The sequence below is a fragment of the Carcharhinus amblyrhynchos genome, chromosome 8 (genome assembly GCF_965287045.1).
Source record: "Carcharhinus amblyrhynchos chromosome 8, sCarAmb.v2.hapA, whole genome shotgun sequence".
NCBI lineage: Eukaryota > Metazoa > Chordata > Chondrichthyes > Carcharhiniformes > Carcharhinidae > Carcharhinus > Carcharhinus amblyrhynchos.
Window position 1 is genome coordinate 59,771,634 of NC_137331.1, and position 17,507 is coordinate 59,789,140.

Consider the following 17,507-nt stretch of genomic DNA (forward strand, 5'->3'; position numbering starts at 1 on the left):
GGAGCTAACAGGGGGGAAATTCCACCATTTGAAATAGAGGGTAACATTTGATATTATTGTCCAGCTAGGTTGAAGTAAACATCCTCCAACATTGTTCCAAAACGTGTCGGCTAAAACAAACTCAAGCTGGCATGGGAAAACCACTTGGTGCCAGTGATTTCCTCGTCTTTAATCAATATAGCAGCAATGGTATTGTACAAACATGACACCAAATCCCTTAGCGATGCACAAAACCCTCAGCGCATCGTCTCGAGAGAGATAATTGGCTCAATACAATTTCTTTTTTAAACAAGACAACATATCTGGAACGGAGTGTGCGATTGAATCAAGTTCAATCGAACTGAAGGAAATAACCCGCCGCTTCTATCCACAGGACGAGGTGGCTGGTGGACATTGTTCAGCACCGCGGACAGCTCTTACACTTCAATCCAATTCCACTCTGCTCCCAAACAACTTCAACTTCCCACCCATCCCAAACTAACACTGTCCAGTAATGCGTCGGTGCGGTTAGAAACAGACTAAAAACTCCAGTCCTAGCTCTGTCCTCATTCCCAATTCCGTAACAAACTCTAATCTCCAATTTCAATAACTCGTGGTCCCAACCATATGCCTTAAGTTAAACCCCAACGGAGGAGATTCTCCATAACACACTTCACGTTCGCTTTAACTCTGCTCACTGAAATTATAACCATAAAGTTTGATCTTGTCTTCCAGTGCTGCTGTCACTCTGAGATACTTCTTTGGAGACATAAAAAAAGGCTCAGAAAGAAGCTCACTCCGCCGGCCTGGTGAGTGTGACCGGGGCAGCTGGTTAGAAGGAAGCAGCGTTCAGCTTCACACACACACCGGCTGCTTTGGAGCGGACTGACTTGCCGCTGTGAGTGTGAGCACGTTGTGTGTGTGTATGTTTGTGTGCTGGGGGTGCTGTCTTTGGCTTCCTCCCCCTCACTCTCATTCATGAATGCGCCCACACCATGCTCCAATGTTCTGCGTCACTAACCAGGCTGCCGACGTGATACCCAAAGCTCGGAAGGAAGTATAAAAAGGGCAAGAGCCAGTCTGTACCCCAAATAACTTCCTCCCACTTTACAATCTCATCTGGAGGGAGCAAGGCAGCAGGACTGACTCGAACCGCCAGTTGTCGTTCAAGTATGTGTTTTTTATCCACTCCCCCTTTCCCTTCCGTAGCGGCTAACGAATTGTTCCTTCTTTTAAAAAAATGTCTAGTCATTTGAAGTTTAATCTTATTTTGCCTTCATGTTACAGGACAGAGTCGATTACCAGAGTCGATAAAGGGATTGGTTAAAAAAAAAGCTGGTTTTGCGTGGAGGAAATTGTTGAGATAATTTAAATGGCATTTTCTATTAGAAACACTCAGCGTGTATCCAATCTTTTCAGTTTTCAGCATTCTGAGTATTTTGTGTTGTCTAAATTCGATTCATTTTGTGTCACTAATGTTGATGATACCGTCAGTAATTTATTGCAATGTCCATTCGGTTACAGAATTAATTGTGATTTTGAATGTATATATTACAGTCACACATTCAACTGGTTCAGATCACTTATTTAAACTTGAAGTTTTGAATGTAAAGTAACAAAGCTTTGACCATGTGTATGTGTCACTCTTTGTATATGTGTCTATTTGTGTGTGTGTGTTTGTGTCTCTGCGCCTTTATGTGTCGATGTGTTTGTGCCTGTGTGCTTGTGTATCACTTTGTATCTGTTTGTATTTGTGTCTTTGTGTCCCAGTGTCTCTGTGTGTTGCCTTTATGTGTGTGTGTGTCACTCTGTATCTGTGTATTTGCGTCTGTATGTCTCTGTATGTCTATGTGCGTCTTTGTGTCTCGGTGTGTGTTTCTATGTGTGTGTCACTCTGTATCTGTCTGTATGTCTCTGTGTGTTTTTGTGCCTGTGTACGTGCCTTTGTGTGTGTCTCTCTGCATGTTTGTTTATCTGTCTCTGTGCATGCTTTTGTGTGTCTGTCTGTGTGTCTTTGTGTGTCTGTGTGTGTCTCTGTTTGTGCCTTTGTGTGCTTGTGCGTCCTGCCCTGTTCATCTTACCATACACATCACATCAAACGAAAATGAGTTCTCACTGGGAATTCATCCTGTTTCATTTATTAATGATGAAATCTCCCAATAGGATGGTCAATGCAAATACGGTTCAAGATCAGATGAGAATTAAAAAGTCAAAGACTGTCCTTTTTTGAAACTATTTCACGCTGGATGGTGACAACTCATGAATTTATTTATTTTGTTCCAGTGCTTACGCCATGTGGTATTTGCGCCCCTCAACGATCAGTTGCTAAATAACCAAAGGAACTAAATGTTCTCTTAGCCGCTCTTCCTAATATTGGCACAATTGATATAGAATTTAGTGCAATTTTAGTATTGTTTTGTCTTCCAGATTTCCCCCTATCTGTCATGAGGACCCCCATGCTGCTTTGTACTGCTATCTTTCTGGTTGCCTTCCTGCCCAGTGATGAGTGTCGAGCCTTTGAGAGCCCCGCATCCACTAAACACGGCCCGGGTCCACAATCAGGACTCCAACAGTCAATTTTACCACTTTGGATTCGCATTGGAGAGGAATACCTTCTGCACCTGGGCAAAACATCCAAGGACGGTTCTCCCGTCGCTGCCAGCCGGCGGGGAATGGCCCTTTCCGACCGAGCATTCTCAATGCACCTCAATGCGCTCAAAGACCAGATTGGAGACTTGGGCGAAGTTGACAGTGGATTCCAGGATGAAGCGGAACAGATGCTAGATCGAGGGAAGAGGCTGGACGACCCTCCCATTTCCCTGGATCTCACATTCCACCTTCTCAGAGAAGTGCTGGAGATGGCCAGAGCTGAGCAACTAGCGCGCCAAGCACTCAGCAACAGGAAAATCATGGAGCTAATCGGCAAGTAGAGAGGAGCCACCACACTAAAGCAATTCAAAAACACATCCCTCATCGCGCTGCTTGGGCACTCGCCGTTTATTTTTATAGCGCTGAATTATTAAGGTGTGCATTTCAACCGAGTTAACGCTGTATTGAACGATCTAATTTACATTGTAGAATTCTAGATAATAAACACATCGGTACCAATCATTGTTCTTGTGTAAGAGAATGTCTAATATTTATATTTTTTAATAAAAGCTGCAAAGTGACGCTCGCTTTATGCTTTATTGTGAGAGGCAGTAATAGTGTTCATTTACTCTAATATCGGAGAGAATCATTGGGTGCGGGACACACAAGGCGTCTCTGAATAAGCATCGCATGTAGCTGAGTGATCCGTTTGGTAGTGTGTGTGTGTGTGTGTGTGTGTGTGAGATGGAACCATTTTTATCAATGAACTGAGGAGCCCTGAGGCTGCCTGCAGCTTACATCACAAAGGAGAGGCTGTCGGGCGATTCATTCATAAAATCCTAAAGCACCCACAAGACTGCTCACTGGGAATACAAAACATCACCCACCCAGTCATGGCCACCTCACGGGGTTAAGATTAAAAAGAGTTCAGATTTGCGGACGCCACTGTGCACTGGAACTGCGAGTGATCCGAAAGTAGAGGAGAAATTGCCATCTCAAATCTCTTTTTAATCATATGTAGTTCCTCCGCATCTGTAAATGAAATAAAACCCACTTTCCAGTGAAATAACTCATCCTCAAATCCAAAAATCAACAGTTCCAACATTGGAGTAGAAATCCAGATTGTTTTAATACAATGATTGATATTATTTATGGAAGGGTTAAGATGCTTCTCTTTGACTTTTATCGGGTGCCTGGGCTTCTCCTCCCCTGTCTCTCTATTTGGCCAGTGAGTTTAACCAGGAGAAGGAGAAGACGTGGCGCGCTGCCTCGCCGCTCTTTGCTCCGCCACCGCTTTCATCGTCACTCTGGTTGGGAGCAGAGTTTTCAGAATCCGCCTGCAAGAGAGAGACAGAGAGGCTCAAGTTACTTCCAAACGCGACACTACAAACTCCCCCTTAGCTGGGCAATTTGATCACCTTTCCCATCTCCCAGTACACTACTTACAATCCCTTCAGACATGGTGAGCACCAATGTAGCTTCATTTAGAGTTTGTAACCGGAATAAGGATTCTGTGGGCAAATTCGCTCTCGGTACAACAGCTTTTGGGCACGTTTGACTCGTACTTAGATTCATGTACCTGTTCGAGCAAAGAATAGCGGCTTGTTTCTCTCACAGCCACTCAGAACTTGTATCAATAGCCAACTATATGTGTCACAAAATGGACTGATCCTCATCAAAATTATACATTCGGCTTAATTCAAAAATCTCACAGTTAGTTCCCTGCCACGCTTCTCAGAAAAATACAAAAGACTTAAAACATGATCCTCCTCCCCATCCTTGCTCCAATTTCTGTGCAATTTTGCCCACCTTTCAAATACTTTAATTCTCTGTAATCTGTAGACACCCCGCAAGTTAAGGAAGTGAAGTTTTCCAGAAGGCTTACGATCATTTTTTTCCTGGTCCTTTCTCACTTCGCAAAAACTCCAGTAACCCGCCCCCCCGCAGATGTTCCAGACAAGAAACAACCACTGGCTGGAATCCTGGGTCACCGGATGAGACTGCTACTTGAGGTTTATCACTGGGTGCTCTGCTCTTCATAGAATCATGCAACAGTATAAATCAGACAGGGGACATTCGGCCCATCATGTGTACTCCATCTCCTTCATAGGGCATTCAGGTCTGGAATGCACTGCCTGGAAGTGCACTGGAGACAGGTTCAATCGAGTTTGTTTTTTCCATTAGTGCCACAAGTAGTCTTACATTAACACTGAAATGAAGTTACTGTGAAAATCCCCTAATTGCCACACTCTGGTGCCTGTTCGCGTATACTGAGGGAGAATTTAGTATGGCCAGTGCACCTAACCAGCATGTTTTTCACACTATGGGAGAAAACCGGGGCACCCAGAGAAAACCCACACAAATGGGGGGAGAACGTGTAGACTCCAAACTGACAGTGAAACAAGCTGGGAATCGAATCCGGGTCCGTGGCGCTGTGAGGTAGCAGTGCTAATCATTGTGTCACCATGCCATCCAAAGCTTTCAAGGATCATTGGTTATTTGAATAGAAACAATGTGCAGGGATACAGGAAAAAGGTAGGGGATATGACATGAAGTCAAAATTCTCATTTGGGGAGTCAGTGCTGACACAGTAGGCTAAATGGCCTCCTTCTGCACTGTATCAATTCTGTGATTTAATCCAGTTAGCCCCATTTCTCCTCTTTCCCCAGGGTCCTGCACTTTAATTGCTCTTTCGATAGTAGTGTTGCATCTATATTGAATCTATATACTGTACTCTACCAGACAGTGCACTCCAAATACTAACCACCATCGCATAACAATGCTTTATCAGTCACCATAAATCTGTGTGCTGTCATTCAGTCATATACATTATGTTTGTTATTTTTTCTAATCCCTTCATGATTTCAAATACCTCTATCAAATCCCCTCTTGATCTTCTCCACTCTGATGTGAATAACCCCAGCTCACCAGTCTATCCCTCATCCCCAGAACCATTCCAATGAATTTCTGAAGCCTTGACATCCTTCCTGAAGTGCGATGTCCAAAACTGGACACAGTTCTCCAACTGGGGCTGAATAGGTTGATATAAACTTTCTGCACAAAGCACAAATAACCCATACTTGCTGATTGTGGTTCACACTACCTCATGCTGCCTGCTAACTTCATTGCTTTTAGCAGTACTAACAATGCCACTGATTGGCCAAACTCATCATCAGGAAACCAATAATGAGTGGCCAATTAAAACAAACATGCACCACTTAAAGAGGAAGTATTGTATTATGGTACAGACTGGCAATCATACAGAAAATGGAGCTGACCCTGGAAAGATTAAACTTAGAATCCCTAGAATACAGAAAGAGGTCATTCAGCTCATCGAGTCTGCACTGACCACAATCCCACACAGGCCCTACCCCCATATCCCTACATATTTACCCGCTAATCCATGTATCTCAGGAGACTAAGGGCAATGGCTAATCAACCTAACCCGCACTTCTTTGGACTGTGGGAGGAAACCAGAATACCCGGAGGAAACCCAAGCAGACACAAGGAGAATGTGCAAACTCCACAGACAGTGACTCAAACTGGGAATTGAACCCAGGTCCCTGGAGCTGTGAAGTAGTAGTGCTAAACACTGTGCTACTGTGCCGCCCCAGAAGAGTGGTTCAACAATTGAGAGAGTAGATGCTAAACTTTTTGTGTGCTGTACTCTGGGCCTTCTTGCAGAAGATAGAAAAGAGATAAAATGTCCAACAGGACTTCCAAACACGCCCAGAAGGCAGTGGGGATTGATAGCCAAAGAGACTAATTTCAGGATTCTGACTCCGAGGATCTGTACACAGTCAAGTTGAGAGAATTCATCTTAATATGTCATACCCCACCAGCTTCAGACACTGCCTAATTCACCCCAAACACTCATCTGTCAACCACCTCTATCAATCAGGCTCATATTTAATGAGTAATTGAGGATGCAATGGAACAAGTTTCACATCAACATCTCGGCTTTTCATTGTTCAAACATGGCACCAGCCAAACAGATTGCATTGCAGTCACTGACACATATCTCTATCTCTTCCAAAGCAATGTGGAATATAACCAAAGACAACAGGAGCTAACTGGTGGAATTCAGGTGCATCTGCACATTCTAAATATCATGAAGCTGACAGTCTGGCCATTAGTTAGGTTATGTGGATTGGCCATGGTAAAATTCCCCTTAATGTCCACAGACATGTAGGTTGGGTGGATTAGCCATTGTAAATGCATGGGGTTACAGGGATAAGATGGGGTGGTGGGCCTGGGTAAGATGTTCTTTCACAGAGTTGGTGCAGACTCGATGGACTGAATAGCCTCCTTCTGGACTGGAGGGATTCTATAATTCTATGATTAGTGGAACATCTTTTGCTGAGGCTTGGGCCAACAGTGGGGCTGAAACCAACAAAGATGATGGTATCTTTATACCTAATCCCACTTCTCACAATCCATCTCCCCCATCCCTCATCATACACTCTGTCCTGATTTACTAGCTACAGATTTGTGAAAGCATGCAAATCTTACTTTCTCCCCCACATTAACACAACCGTACCCTTGCTTCAAGTATTCAAGAAGTGAAACTTGGACAGGCAGTGAAGGGACACCAAGAAGACAGTGATAATGATTCTGTGATATGAAGATTCATCATCACTAGACTTCACATTAACAGCCAGAAACTCTGAGAGTAACTTTCTTAGAGGATTGCTGGCTTCCACATGTGGTGAAATACCAGCAAGAATGACTTGCAGGCAGGGCAAGTGGCAAGGATTGGACAGGTGCCAGTTCATTCAACAGTGAGGTGACACAAGATCTCTGCTGCTGAGAGCTGAAATGAAAGCTTCAATGGGGAGTCCTACAGCAGAATGCTGATGGTGTGACAATGAAATGTTTGATTCATTAGGAAATATACTAATCATCCCAAGGTCAACATCAAGCAGCACAAAAGTGGCCGGCACTAAGCTGTTTTGCTGAGAAATTGCAGCCCATCCTTTCCAGTTTTTTGCATTGTGGCCAGTTGGACACCTTAATGGTCAGTGACAGAGAGAAGGTGAGATGTGGAGTTGGGATTGTGGTTTGTGGTATTACACATGCATGAGTTCTTCTCTTCTTCCTCCTTCCTCCCTCTTGTGCTTCTCAGCTGTTATCACATAGCTGGTGGCAAGCGCCATTCCTTTAAGATGGTGAGGGTGTGGAGACTGTAGCTGACATCCATGAATCCTGACATCTGCTCTATTGAGTACTGAAGGTCTGCTCCAGCATGATCCAGGCACTGGATCAACAGCTGGGTGCTCCGATCCTTTGAATTTCTTTTGGCAGCATGGCCTTCGTTGTGTGATTGCAACATACAAGTAGGAGTTATGTACCAGAGTCGTATCCATGTCATCAATGAATTGCGCTTGTCACCCAACAGCCACCATTGGTTTGCAACAATGGCTCAAATACAGAGGGCACAATGGACTACTGCAGTATGAAGGCACTGTGACTGTTGCCAGGACATTGGGCATTGACCTGCATTGTTTACTACCTATGGTGACGGAACAGCTAGACAGTGAGGGTGTGGAATCCATTTTACATCTAATGCATGGTAGAGGTGACATGCAGCAACCACAAAGTGATGTGTGCAGTCAATGACATCCCGTTTTATTGGGAAAGTTGCAATCCTAGTAACACCACATACTCACTCCTTCTGCTGCTCTCTGACAAAAGAGAATGAGATATCATCAGCTTTCTTTGAATATAGAGCCTGAGTAACCTCCCAATTGGTCATACAACACTGCATGACCAACTGCTAGATGTACCAAATATAACAAGCTCTAACTTGGAAGACCTGAGATTCATCGCCATGGACACCTTCACAGCCACTGGTAATGTGGTCCTTACCCTGCTCTGAGGTTGCAGTTGTGGTTACAGTAGGTGGCAGATTTCAGTGAAGGTATCCTTGCAGTAGCCCAGACATTTCACATATAGTTCCACAATAAGATTCATGGAGGAGAATTACACCATGAACATCCAAGGCAGACATGGTCTGTGGCTGAGAGTTCTGGTCCCAATTCTCCTTCTCCCTCTTCCAGTAATTTGTCCTGCTCTTTGTGCGCTCTGTTCATGTTGTGTTCTACAGGGAATGCCAACTACTGCTCACATGTCTGGGAGTAACTGGTTTGTGCAGAGGTCCTGAAGTTAACAAGAACTCCTTTAGCACCAGCCACACTGATCAGAGTAGGTTTTCACAATTTTAAACAACTGTAGAAAGCAACAGAAACTTGTAGAATCGAGGCAAGTGAAGGGAAGAAAAATCAAATAGCAATGAACCTCTCAGTTGTTTATGATTTATTTAAAAATACTGATGAAGGATACCCTTCCTGCTGCTGAATATGTGTTCAGCCATGGAAGGTTCAGAGAGGGTGTTAGCTGGAACATTGAGTTCTCAAATGGCACTGCTATTGTCATGTCTGCAATTGCATGATCTACCTGCTGTGCATGTTTTCCATGGTTGTTCATCATACATGTTAACACCCTCATCAATACAGCATCCAAAATGATTTGTCCCAAAGTGTTTATGTGTGTCACAGAAACCATTTTGGAACTCTAAGGACACTTGTTGTGCCCAGAAGACATGTGCAAATAATTCCGATTTATCACAAAAAACCTTTACTTACAAAGCCCTGCATCAGAATGCTGTAATAAGTAATTTTTTCACCTGTCCTGCCATTTTCAAAGAATCATGTCTGAGCATATTCAGGCTTTTCTCTTTCTGTACCTCTTTTAAAATTGTACCATTCAACACATATTGTGCCTGGATCTTCCAGAGCGGCAATGGTTCCACATCCCAGTGCTGCTCTACATTTCCTGCAAGGTCTTCCGAGCTCAGCTTCACCAGAAATATGGAGCAGTGTCCCTCACAGAATTCCATCGCAGCACTGTGGTATTGTGGGAAGACTAGACATGCACCTTTTCATGGTACTAACTGCTCTATGATAAATTTAACGACTCAGTGTAGACGTTAGTGAATGGATGAATGGACGAATCAGAGAATGGGTAAAGTTCTAGTGTAGGTAAGTGAATGAGATAAATATTAGGTGTGTTAGGTGGGAGGATGATGAATGGGTTTATGGGTTGGAAGTTAGTTGAGTGGTTTGGGGATTTATAGATTTGGCTGTGGGGGGGGTAGTCGGATTGTAGGGGATGGTCAGGTGGGACGGGTAATCAGGTCTGCTAAATGCAGTTGGGGTGGTGTTCAGGATGTTGTTAGGGTGGGTCAGGGGATCAGGAGAGGTAGTTGGAGTGTTGAGTAGGGGTAGTTGAAGTGCTGAAGAGGGGTAGTTGAAGTGCTGAGGGGGGGTAGTTGGAGTGATAAGGAGGGGTAGTTAGAGTGTTGAGGAGGGGTAGTTGAAGTGCTGAGGGGGGTAGTTAGAATGTTGAGAAGGGGTAGTTGGAGTGTTGAGGAGGGGTAGTTAGAGTGTTGAGGAGGGGTAGTTGAAGTGCTGAGGGGGGTAGTTAGAATGTTGAGGGTAGTTGGAGTGTTGAGGAGGGGTAGTTAGAGTGTTGAGGAGGGGTAGTTGAAGTGCTGAGGAGGGGTAGTTGGAGTGTTGAGGAGGGGTGGTTGGAGTGTTGAGGAGGGGTAGTTGAAGTGCTGAGGGGGGTAGTTGGAGTGTTGAGGAGCGGTAGTTGGAGTGTTGAGGAGGGGTAGTTGAAGTGTAGAGGAGGGGTAGTTGAAGTGCTGAGGAGAGGTAGTTGGAGTGTTGAGGAGGGGTAGTTGGAGTGTTGAGGAGGGGTAGTTGGAGTGCTGAGGAGGGGTAGTTGGAGTGTTGAGGAGGGGTAGTTGAAGTGTTGAGGAGGGGTAGTTAGAGTGTTGAGGAGGGGTAGTTGGAGTGTTGAGGAGGGGTATTTGGAGTGTTGAGGAGGGGCAGTTGAAGTGTTGAGGAGGGGTAGTTAGAGTGTTGAGTAGGGGTAGTTGAAGTGCTGAGGAGGGGTAGTTAGAGTGTTGAGGAGGGGTAGTTGGAGTGTTGAGGAGGGGTAGTTGGAGTGTTGAGGAGGGGTAGTTGAAGTGTTGAGGAGGGGTAGTTGGAGTGTTGAGGGGGGTAGTTAGAGTGTTGAGGAGGGGTAGTTGGAGTGTTAAGGAGGGGTAGTTGGAGTGTTGAGGAGGGGTAGTTGGAGTGTTGAGGAGGGGTAGTTAGAGTGTTGAGGAGGGGTAGTTGGAGTGTTGAGGAGGGGTAGTTGGAGTGCTGAAGAGGGGTAGTTAGAGTGTTGAGGAGGGGTAGTTGGAGTGTTGAGGAGGGGTAGTTGGAGTGCTGAGGAGGGGTAGTTAGAGTGTTGAGGAGGGGTAGTTGGAGTGTTGAGGAGGGGTAGTTGGAGTGCTGAGGAGGGGTAGTTAGAGTGTTGAGGAGGGGTAGTTGGAGTGTTGAGGGGGGTAGTTGGAGTGCTGAGGAGGGGTAGTTAGAGTGTTGAGGAGGGGTAGTTGGAGTGTTGAGGAGGGGTAGTTGGAGTGCTGAATCAGACAATGATTGAAAATGTCAGTTGTGGAGTTACCCAGAAGTTGGACTAATATTTCTCTGGTTAATATTTCCTGGGTAACTATTCAGATAAGTACATTGGAACTGTCAGAAGTCTTAGGCTGGATTGTTACCACCTTTCACATCAGTAGGCTTTTCCCATCCTGATGCAGTGAATGGAGATGTGGCTGGGTGCCAAATTCTTCAACCTCGCTGCATCAGGAGCAGGGTGTGAACAGCCAGTAAGATCGTGCCCTTTGATTTTAGCTCAGAGTTAGAGACTTTTGCAGAAGATCCTGAGGAGCAGGGAATTTACCCATCAGAAGTTCAAACTTCCAGGCAATTCCCACAGAGATCAGTACATCAGCATTTTGGCAGGATTCTGACATGCATCTTGGGTAGTATGTCCAGTTTTCAACAATCCAGAGACCTGAGGATCTTGGCCAAGATCTCTCTTAATTATTCCTTCCAAAATGTATCACCTCATACTCTTCTGCATTGAACTTCAGCTGCCATGTGCCCATCCATTCCACTAAGCTGTCTATGTCCGCTCGAATCTTCTCACTGTTCATGACAGTTCCAGTTTCATGTTATTCACAAATTTTAAAATTGTATCCTGTAACCCCAAACGCAGATCCTTATTGTATATCAAAAACAGCAGTAGTTCCAGTTCTGACCCCTGAGGATCCCAACTGTATACTGCCCTCAAGTCTGAAAAACATTATTGAACACTGCTTTTTATCCCTTAACCAAAGATTGTAACCTTGTTGCTGTTGTCCCTTGCATTGCAATTTTATTAACAAGTCTACAGTGAGATACTTTACCAAACGCCTTTTGAAATTCTGGATACAGAACATGAACTGCACTGCTCTCATCAACACTCTCTGTTACTTTATTAAAAAATCCAATGATGTTCATCAAACACAAATTTCTCTTAACAAATCTGGGCTGCCTCTCCTTTGTTACTTCATATATGTCCAAATGACTGCCATTTTTCTCCTGACCTTTTGTGTCTGTAAGCTTATCCACTACTGCTGTTAAACTGAATGGCCAAAGGGGTAATACTTTAACTGCCGACAGTAGGACTAGGGGGCACAGCCTCAAGATAAAGGGGGGGCGGTTTAGAACGGAGTTGAGGAGGAACTTCTTCACTCAAAGGGTGGTGAATCTCTGGAATTCTCTGCCCGTTGAAATGGTGGAGGCTGCCTCGCTCAATATATTTAAGACGCGGGTTGATGGGTTTTTGATAAGTGAGGGGATTAAGGGTTATGGGGAGAGGGCGGGAATGTGGAACTGAGCCACGACAGATCAGCCATGATCTTATTGAATGGCGGGGCAGGCTCGAAGGGCTGGATGGCCTACTCCTGCTCCTATTTCTTATGTTCTTATGTTCTACATATTGGGAATTGCTTTGACATGATTGGCTTATGATCTAATTCATATTTTGATACAATAAGTTAAATGGAGGAACTTTTCCACATCTTTTGACAAGCACACAATACCTTAGAGTGAAATGACACTGTGCAAGACAAACACATTGTTCCCTTGAAATTACTTTGTCCAATAGTTTTACAAAAGTCTTAACTCAAATAAAGATCAAACAGAAAGATTTAATGTAAATAAATCAAAGTGGGGAGGTCCTCCATGCAATTTCATTCATTGCATTTTGTGACTTCATTAGCAGTTCTTTGTTGCTCCCTCTGTGGCTGTTTGAGTAGCTGTATCACACAGACCAGGGGATTTAATGTTTAACTCCACTTCTGTACTGCATTAGCTGCTCCAAGGGAGAGGAGCTATCAGTACGGCATGGAAAATTGACTCAGAGCCTTTGGGTTAGGGATAAAACATATAATTTGAGATAAAGTTAGTGTACATTAGGAAGTGCATTGGTTAATCAAAGACAGCCAGGCAGTGATGTTTGACAACTTTAATAAGACTTTAAAGAACTCACAGATTGTACAGATAAAGGGGATGGAGTAGATGTCGTATATATAAATCTTCAGAAAATTGCTCAATATAGTATCATAAAAGGGTCGTTAGAAAAATTCAGGTGTGTCGTACTAGAGGAATTTGATAAAATGAATAAAATGTTGTCAGATGGATAGGACTAAGATAAATAGGTGTTGCCTGTTCAGACTACAAAAGGGTTGAAGGGATCCAGGTGTCAGTGTTGGGTGCAGTTTTGTTCTGGTTTTTATAGATTGTTTGGATTTGAGCACAATCTTAAATCCTACTGTATATATAACAGTAGGAAATTTGACAAACGTTGAGAACTGTGAAGGACTCCAAGAAAATATAATCATATCAATAGAGTGGACAGACAAGCAGTAAATGCAAGTTTATGGGAGAAAAACCATAGGAATGAGAGAATACATTTAATGGAAATATGCACAAAGATATGAATGCTATCGAAAGAACATATAGATTCAGCAGGATGATGCCACAGACGGAAAAATACAACTAGAAGCTGAGACATGTGAAACTGGAACTATTTCCATTGGTGCAGCAATTGCTAAGAACATGTTTAATAAAGTGGTTTAAAATTATGAAGAATGTTAATAGTGAGGTGCTAAAGTAACCCAAACTGCCATGGCGCCATAAAAAAAAATCATCTTCAGAAGAAGGAAGGAGTAAAGAAAACAATTAGAAAAACCAAGGGATAAAATTAAACAAAGTGAAATGAAACATTTGGAGAATGTTGACAATCTGCATTGAGGCCAATGACAGACATTATCATAATGCACCCCTAGAGGAGAAGGATAATTACAGACACCCCGCTCAATGACTGCTTCTCAGATAATACAATGGGACATTTTAAGGTAGTATATAATATAAACTAAGTTATGTTCAACATTTTGAACTTGAATCTGCACCTGGCATTTTTCAGGTCTGTCCTAGTAACAGACCTTAACAACAGATGTTGAAATGTTTACAAGATGTAATTAAATAGGTCACTTTACTGTTGGAATTTCGCCGCCCTTGGACTGATTAGCTCATAGTTCTCAAATCAATTGATCATGTTTTCACTTATTTGTACTTGGATTTTCTGAGGCACATTTTTCTGAGTCATCTCCCCAGCTGTATGTCACTATGTTAATTATCTATTGCTTTTAATCTAACATATCCTCATGACTCAGTCTTGGTAATGGAATCTGTCTGTGGAACAGTCAATTTTCATTCTCAACCTGCGATTATTTGTTAGCACGGTGCCTGTGTCGCTGAACAGTTCTATCATCTTCAATGCAGCAAATCTTTTAGCAGTAATAACAAAAAGTACTGCAGAGATGCAGTGATGGGACAGTTAAATCAATCAGACCAAATCCAAAAGCACAAATCTTAGAATAAGGAATGGACCTCCTAATAATATTTACTGAAGATGGATCAGGATTTGCAATTGCGAGCAGATTTGTTTAAGGATGATCAAATTCCAGCAGTGAAGTGACTCCTTTCATTGCACAGTATAAACATTTCAAAATCTGAAGTTTAGGTCTACTACTTAGACAGACCTGTAAACTGCCAGCTGCAGTTTCAACTTCAACAAGTTGAACATAACTTAGTTTATATCATGTGTTACCTTAACACCCTACATTGTATTGTCTGAGAAGCAGCCATGGAGTCGAACATATCTGTTTTTATTGAGTAGGATATGGCCGCGTTAAATGGGATAGAAATATCAAACTTCTCATGAAGTCAAATAATATTAGACATCCATATTAAGACATGTTTATTGAGTTGTTATTCAACTTTGAATCACAGTGATATTTCATTAATGCAAACATGCTATAATCAGGCAATTTTCAGTTTTGCTATAATTAAGATTGCCTCCGTCAAAGTATAATTGCAGACAAGCATTGTCACAGAATTGTTGGATAATCGATTATTATGGTATTTTCCACAAATATGCTAAAGAGATCAGCATTTTAACTTTTCGATTATTTTGTTGTGAATTCATTTAGTTGGCATCAAAGTGAAATTTTCAATATCAACATATGTTTGATTTTTTTTAATGTTCCTGCTGTTTGAGAATTTACAAAGAATAAATTAATGATTGCCAACATACTTTGACAGAAAACTTTGTCATAAGAAACAAGAAAAAAATGCAACTTCAAGTAGTTATCTTGAAAGTCTTATTAGAATTATGCAGATAATGTTATAATTGAGGACAAGAAGCACAACAGTTTTTAAAACGAACAACCAATTTCTGAAACATTTAACTGCTATTTTATTAGTGCATCCAAAAATACCAAAGTCCTAAAGCCTTGATGGATCAAGAAAAGCCTTTTCTTTATTGATAATGTTCTCTACTGCAAGTAGCAACTAGGGATGAAAAACTAGCATCTCATCATTTGTACAATTCCATTTCCCCAGATAAAACATTTCCAGTAAATTATCCAGAGGAAGGAAGATAGCATGCTGATGCAGCATGTTGGGATTCTAACCTAAGACCCACAGAGGTGGGTTGCATCAATGATTTCCACATGCTTTATCTATCCCTTTGTGAGAACGAAGAGTCAAATTAAGGACTGGCAGCTCCCAACTGAAAAGGAAGACCAATCTGGGGGCATATTTACATGAGAACAGCAGTGTGGTTACAAAAGTGCTCTACTTTTTCATGTCACTACAATTATAGTGTAAATGCAGAGGGGCTCAAGAGCCAGAATTCAGGTTCCGAGCAAAGCACAGTGAGAATCTCATTTTATTTTGCTTTGGACTCAGTTTGGACATTAACACGTGATGTACACTGTATTGGTTTAGTGTTGGCATGACAAAATTACACTGAGTCCGCAGGACAGAAACAAGTCATTCAACTGATTCATATAGTGTTTATGTTCCACAAAAATGTCTTGCCACTCCTGTTCATCAAACCCTATCAGCATCTTCTTCTACTCCATTTTCCCTCACATACTAATCTAACTTCCCATTATATGCATCTGCATTTGTCACCTCACTACTCCTTGTGGTAGGAGTTCCATTTTCATACTATATGATTAAAAAAAACTTTTGAATTCCCTACTGGTATAATACGTCTAGCTTTGGACTACCCCCAAGTGGAGATATTTTCTCGATGGCTAGGTTATCAAGTCCTTTCATAATTTAAAAGACCTTTATCAGATCATCCCTCAGTGTTTTATCTTTCAAAGAAAAGGCCTCCAGCCTGTTCAGACTTTCACAATAAAAATATCATCTCAGTTCTGTATCATCCTTTTGCACCTTTTCCAGTCCCTTTATATTATTGTTATAATATGGAAACCAGAGCTCTGCACAGTAATGGGTGCTATAATTTATGTTCTATACAAATTTAACATAACTTCTCTGTTGTTCAATTCTATCCCTCTAAAAATGAACTACATTGTTTGTTATGACCTTATAAACCTACATTATAACTTTTAGTGATTTGTGTATCTGCACACCTAGATTTCTTATCTCCCCTTCCCCTATTAGACTCTTACTATCCAAGCAGTAAGTGACCTTCTTCTTCCAGCAAAATATAACACCTCACATGTATCTATAATCAAAATTCATTTGTCAATCATGTTACCAATCTGTACGTTTATTAGTGTCTTCTTGTATTGTGGCACATTAATCTTCAGTAGTAACTATTTCCCTAATTCTGTATCATCTAAGAAATGTCAAACTGTTCTTATGATTCCTGAGTCCAAACTGTTAAAGTAAGTGGAAAACACTAATGTTCTCAGCACTGATCTTTGTGGAATATCACTTCCTTCCTTTTGCTTGCCTGAGCAGCCACCCTTACCCCATAAACTTTGATTTCTGTTTTGTAGCCAGCTTACTATGAATTGTATTTGCCACTCTACATACTCTGGCATTAATCCTGTGTTTACTCTGCAGTACCTTATCAAAGGCCATTTTGGAAATCTAAATACATGACTTTACTACATTAACCTACTGCATTTACTACTATGCTTTCAATCACCTCTGTAAAGAATTCAATAAAGTTGGTCAAGCATGATCTCTTTTGAAATTTTTGCTGACCACTTATATTTCCAGTTTAGGGGTGGAGCTTTCATGGATAGGTAGAGAATAGACAAATAAGAAAAGAGTTATCTAAGGAAAGAACAAAACCTGGGATTAACTGTCATTCTACATAGTGCTATTGGTGTGTTTTCCCAGTAACCAGTTTTTGTCCGATTGATAGGCTTGATTTTTTGGATATGTTCTATATTTATCAAAATTAATGAACACATTAGTGACTCATACCATGTGAGATATTTTATAAATGATCTGAATCTCATGAGCAACACTGATTATAAAATGCTGCATTTTTGTCCAAGAAAACACTTTTTCATCCAGAAAAGATCTTTAGGACTTTATTCCACCACTCACTCATTAAATTTTGGGATTGCCTTATATACCACATTAAAATAGTTTCTCACCCTCGCAAGTGCAAATTGAAATGAAAAGTGGTCGTCAGGGTTTAAGCTCACCAATAGAATCAGAGTA

The 17,507-nt window shown here is 42.0% G+C and overlaps 2 protein-coding genes across 4 annotated transcripts in view; one reads left to right on the forward strand and one right to left on the reverse strand.

The window, feature by feature from the left end:
• Positions 1–1,085: 1,085 nt before the first annotated feature.
• crha (corticotropin releasing hormone a) lies at positions 1,086–3,403 on the forward strand. The gene is made up of 2 exons (XM_080194148.1): positions 1,086–1,149; positions 2,407–3,403. Exon 2 carries the CDS (start codon positions 2,424–2,426, stop codon positions 2,907–2,909), a length of 486 nt encoding a protein of 161 aa, XP_080050274.1. The 5' UTR covers positions 1,086–1,149; positions 2,407–2,423; the 3' UTR covers positions 2,910–3,403.
• Positions 3,404–3,609: 206 nt separating this feature from the next.
• The window catches only part of trim55a (tripartite motif containing 55a), a 65,528-nt gene continuing 51,630 nt past the window's right edge, over positions 3,610–17,507 (reverse strand). For 2 of the 3 annotated variants that reach the window (XM_080194146.1, XM_080194144.1), the window contains one exon: positions 3,610–3,905. In XM_080194146.1, the coding sequence (XP_080050272.1) occupies positions 3,786–3,905 (120 nt within the window). In that variant the 3' untranslated portion in view covers positions 3,610–3,785. The remainder of the gene's footprint in view (positions 3,906–17,507) is intronic. The other variant, XM_080194145.1, reaches the window with a different exon arrangement.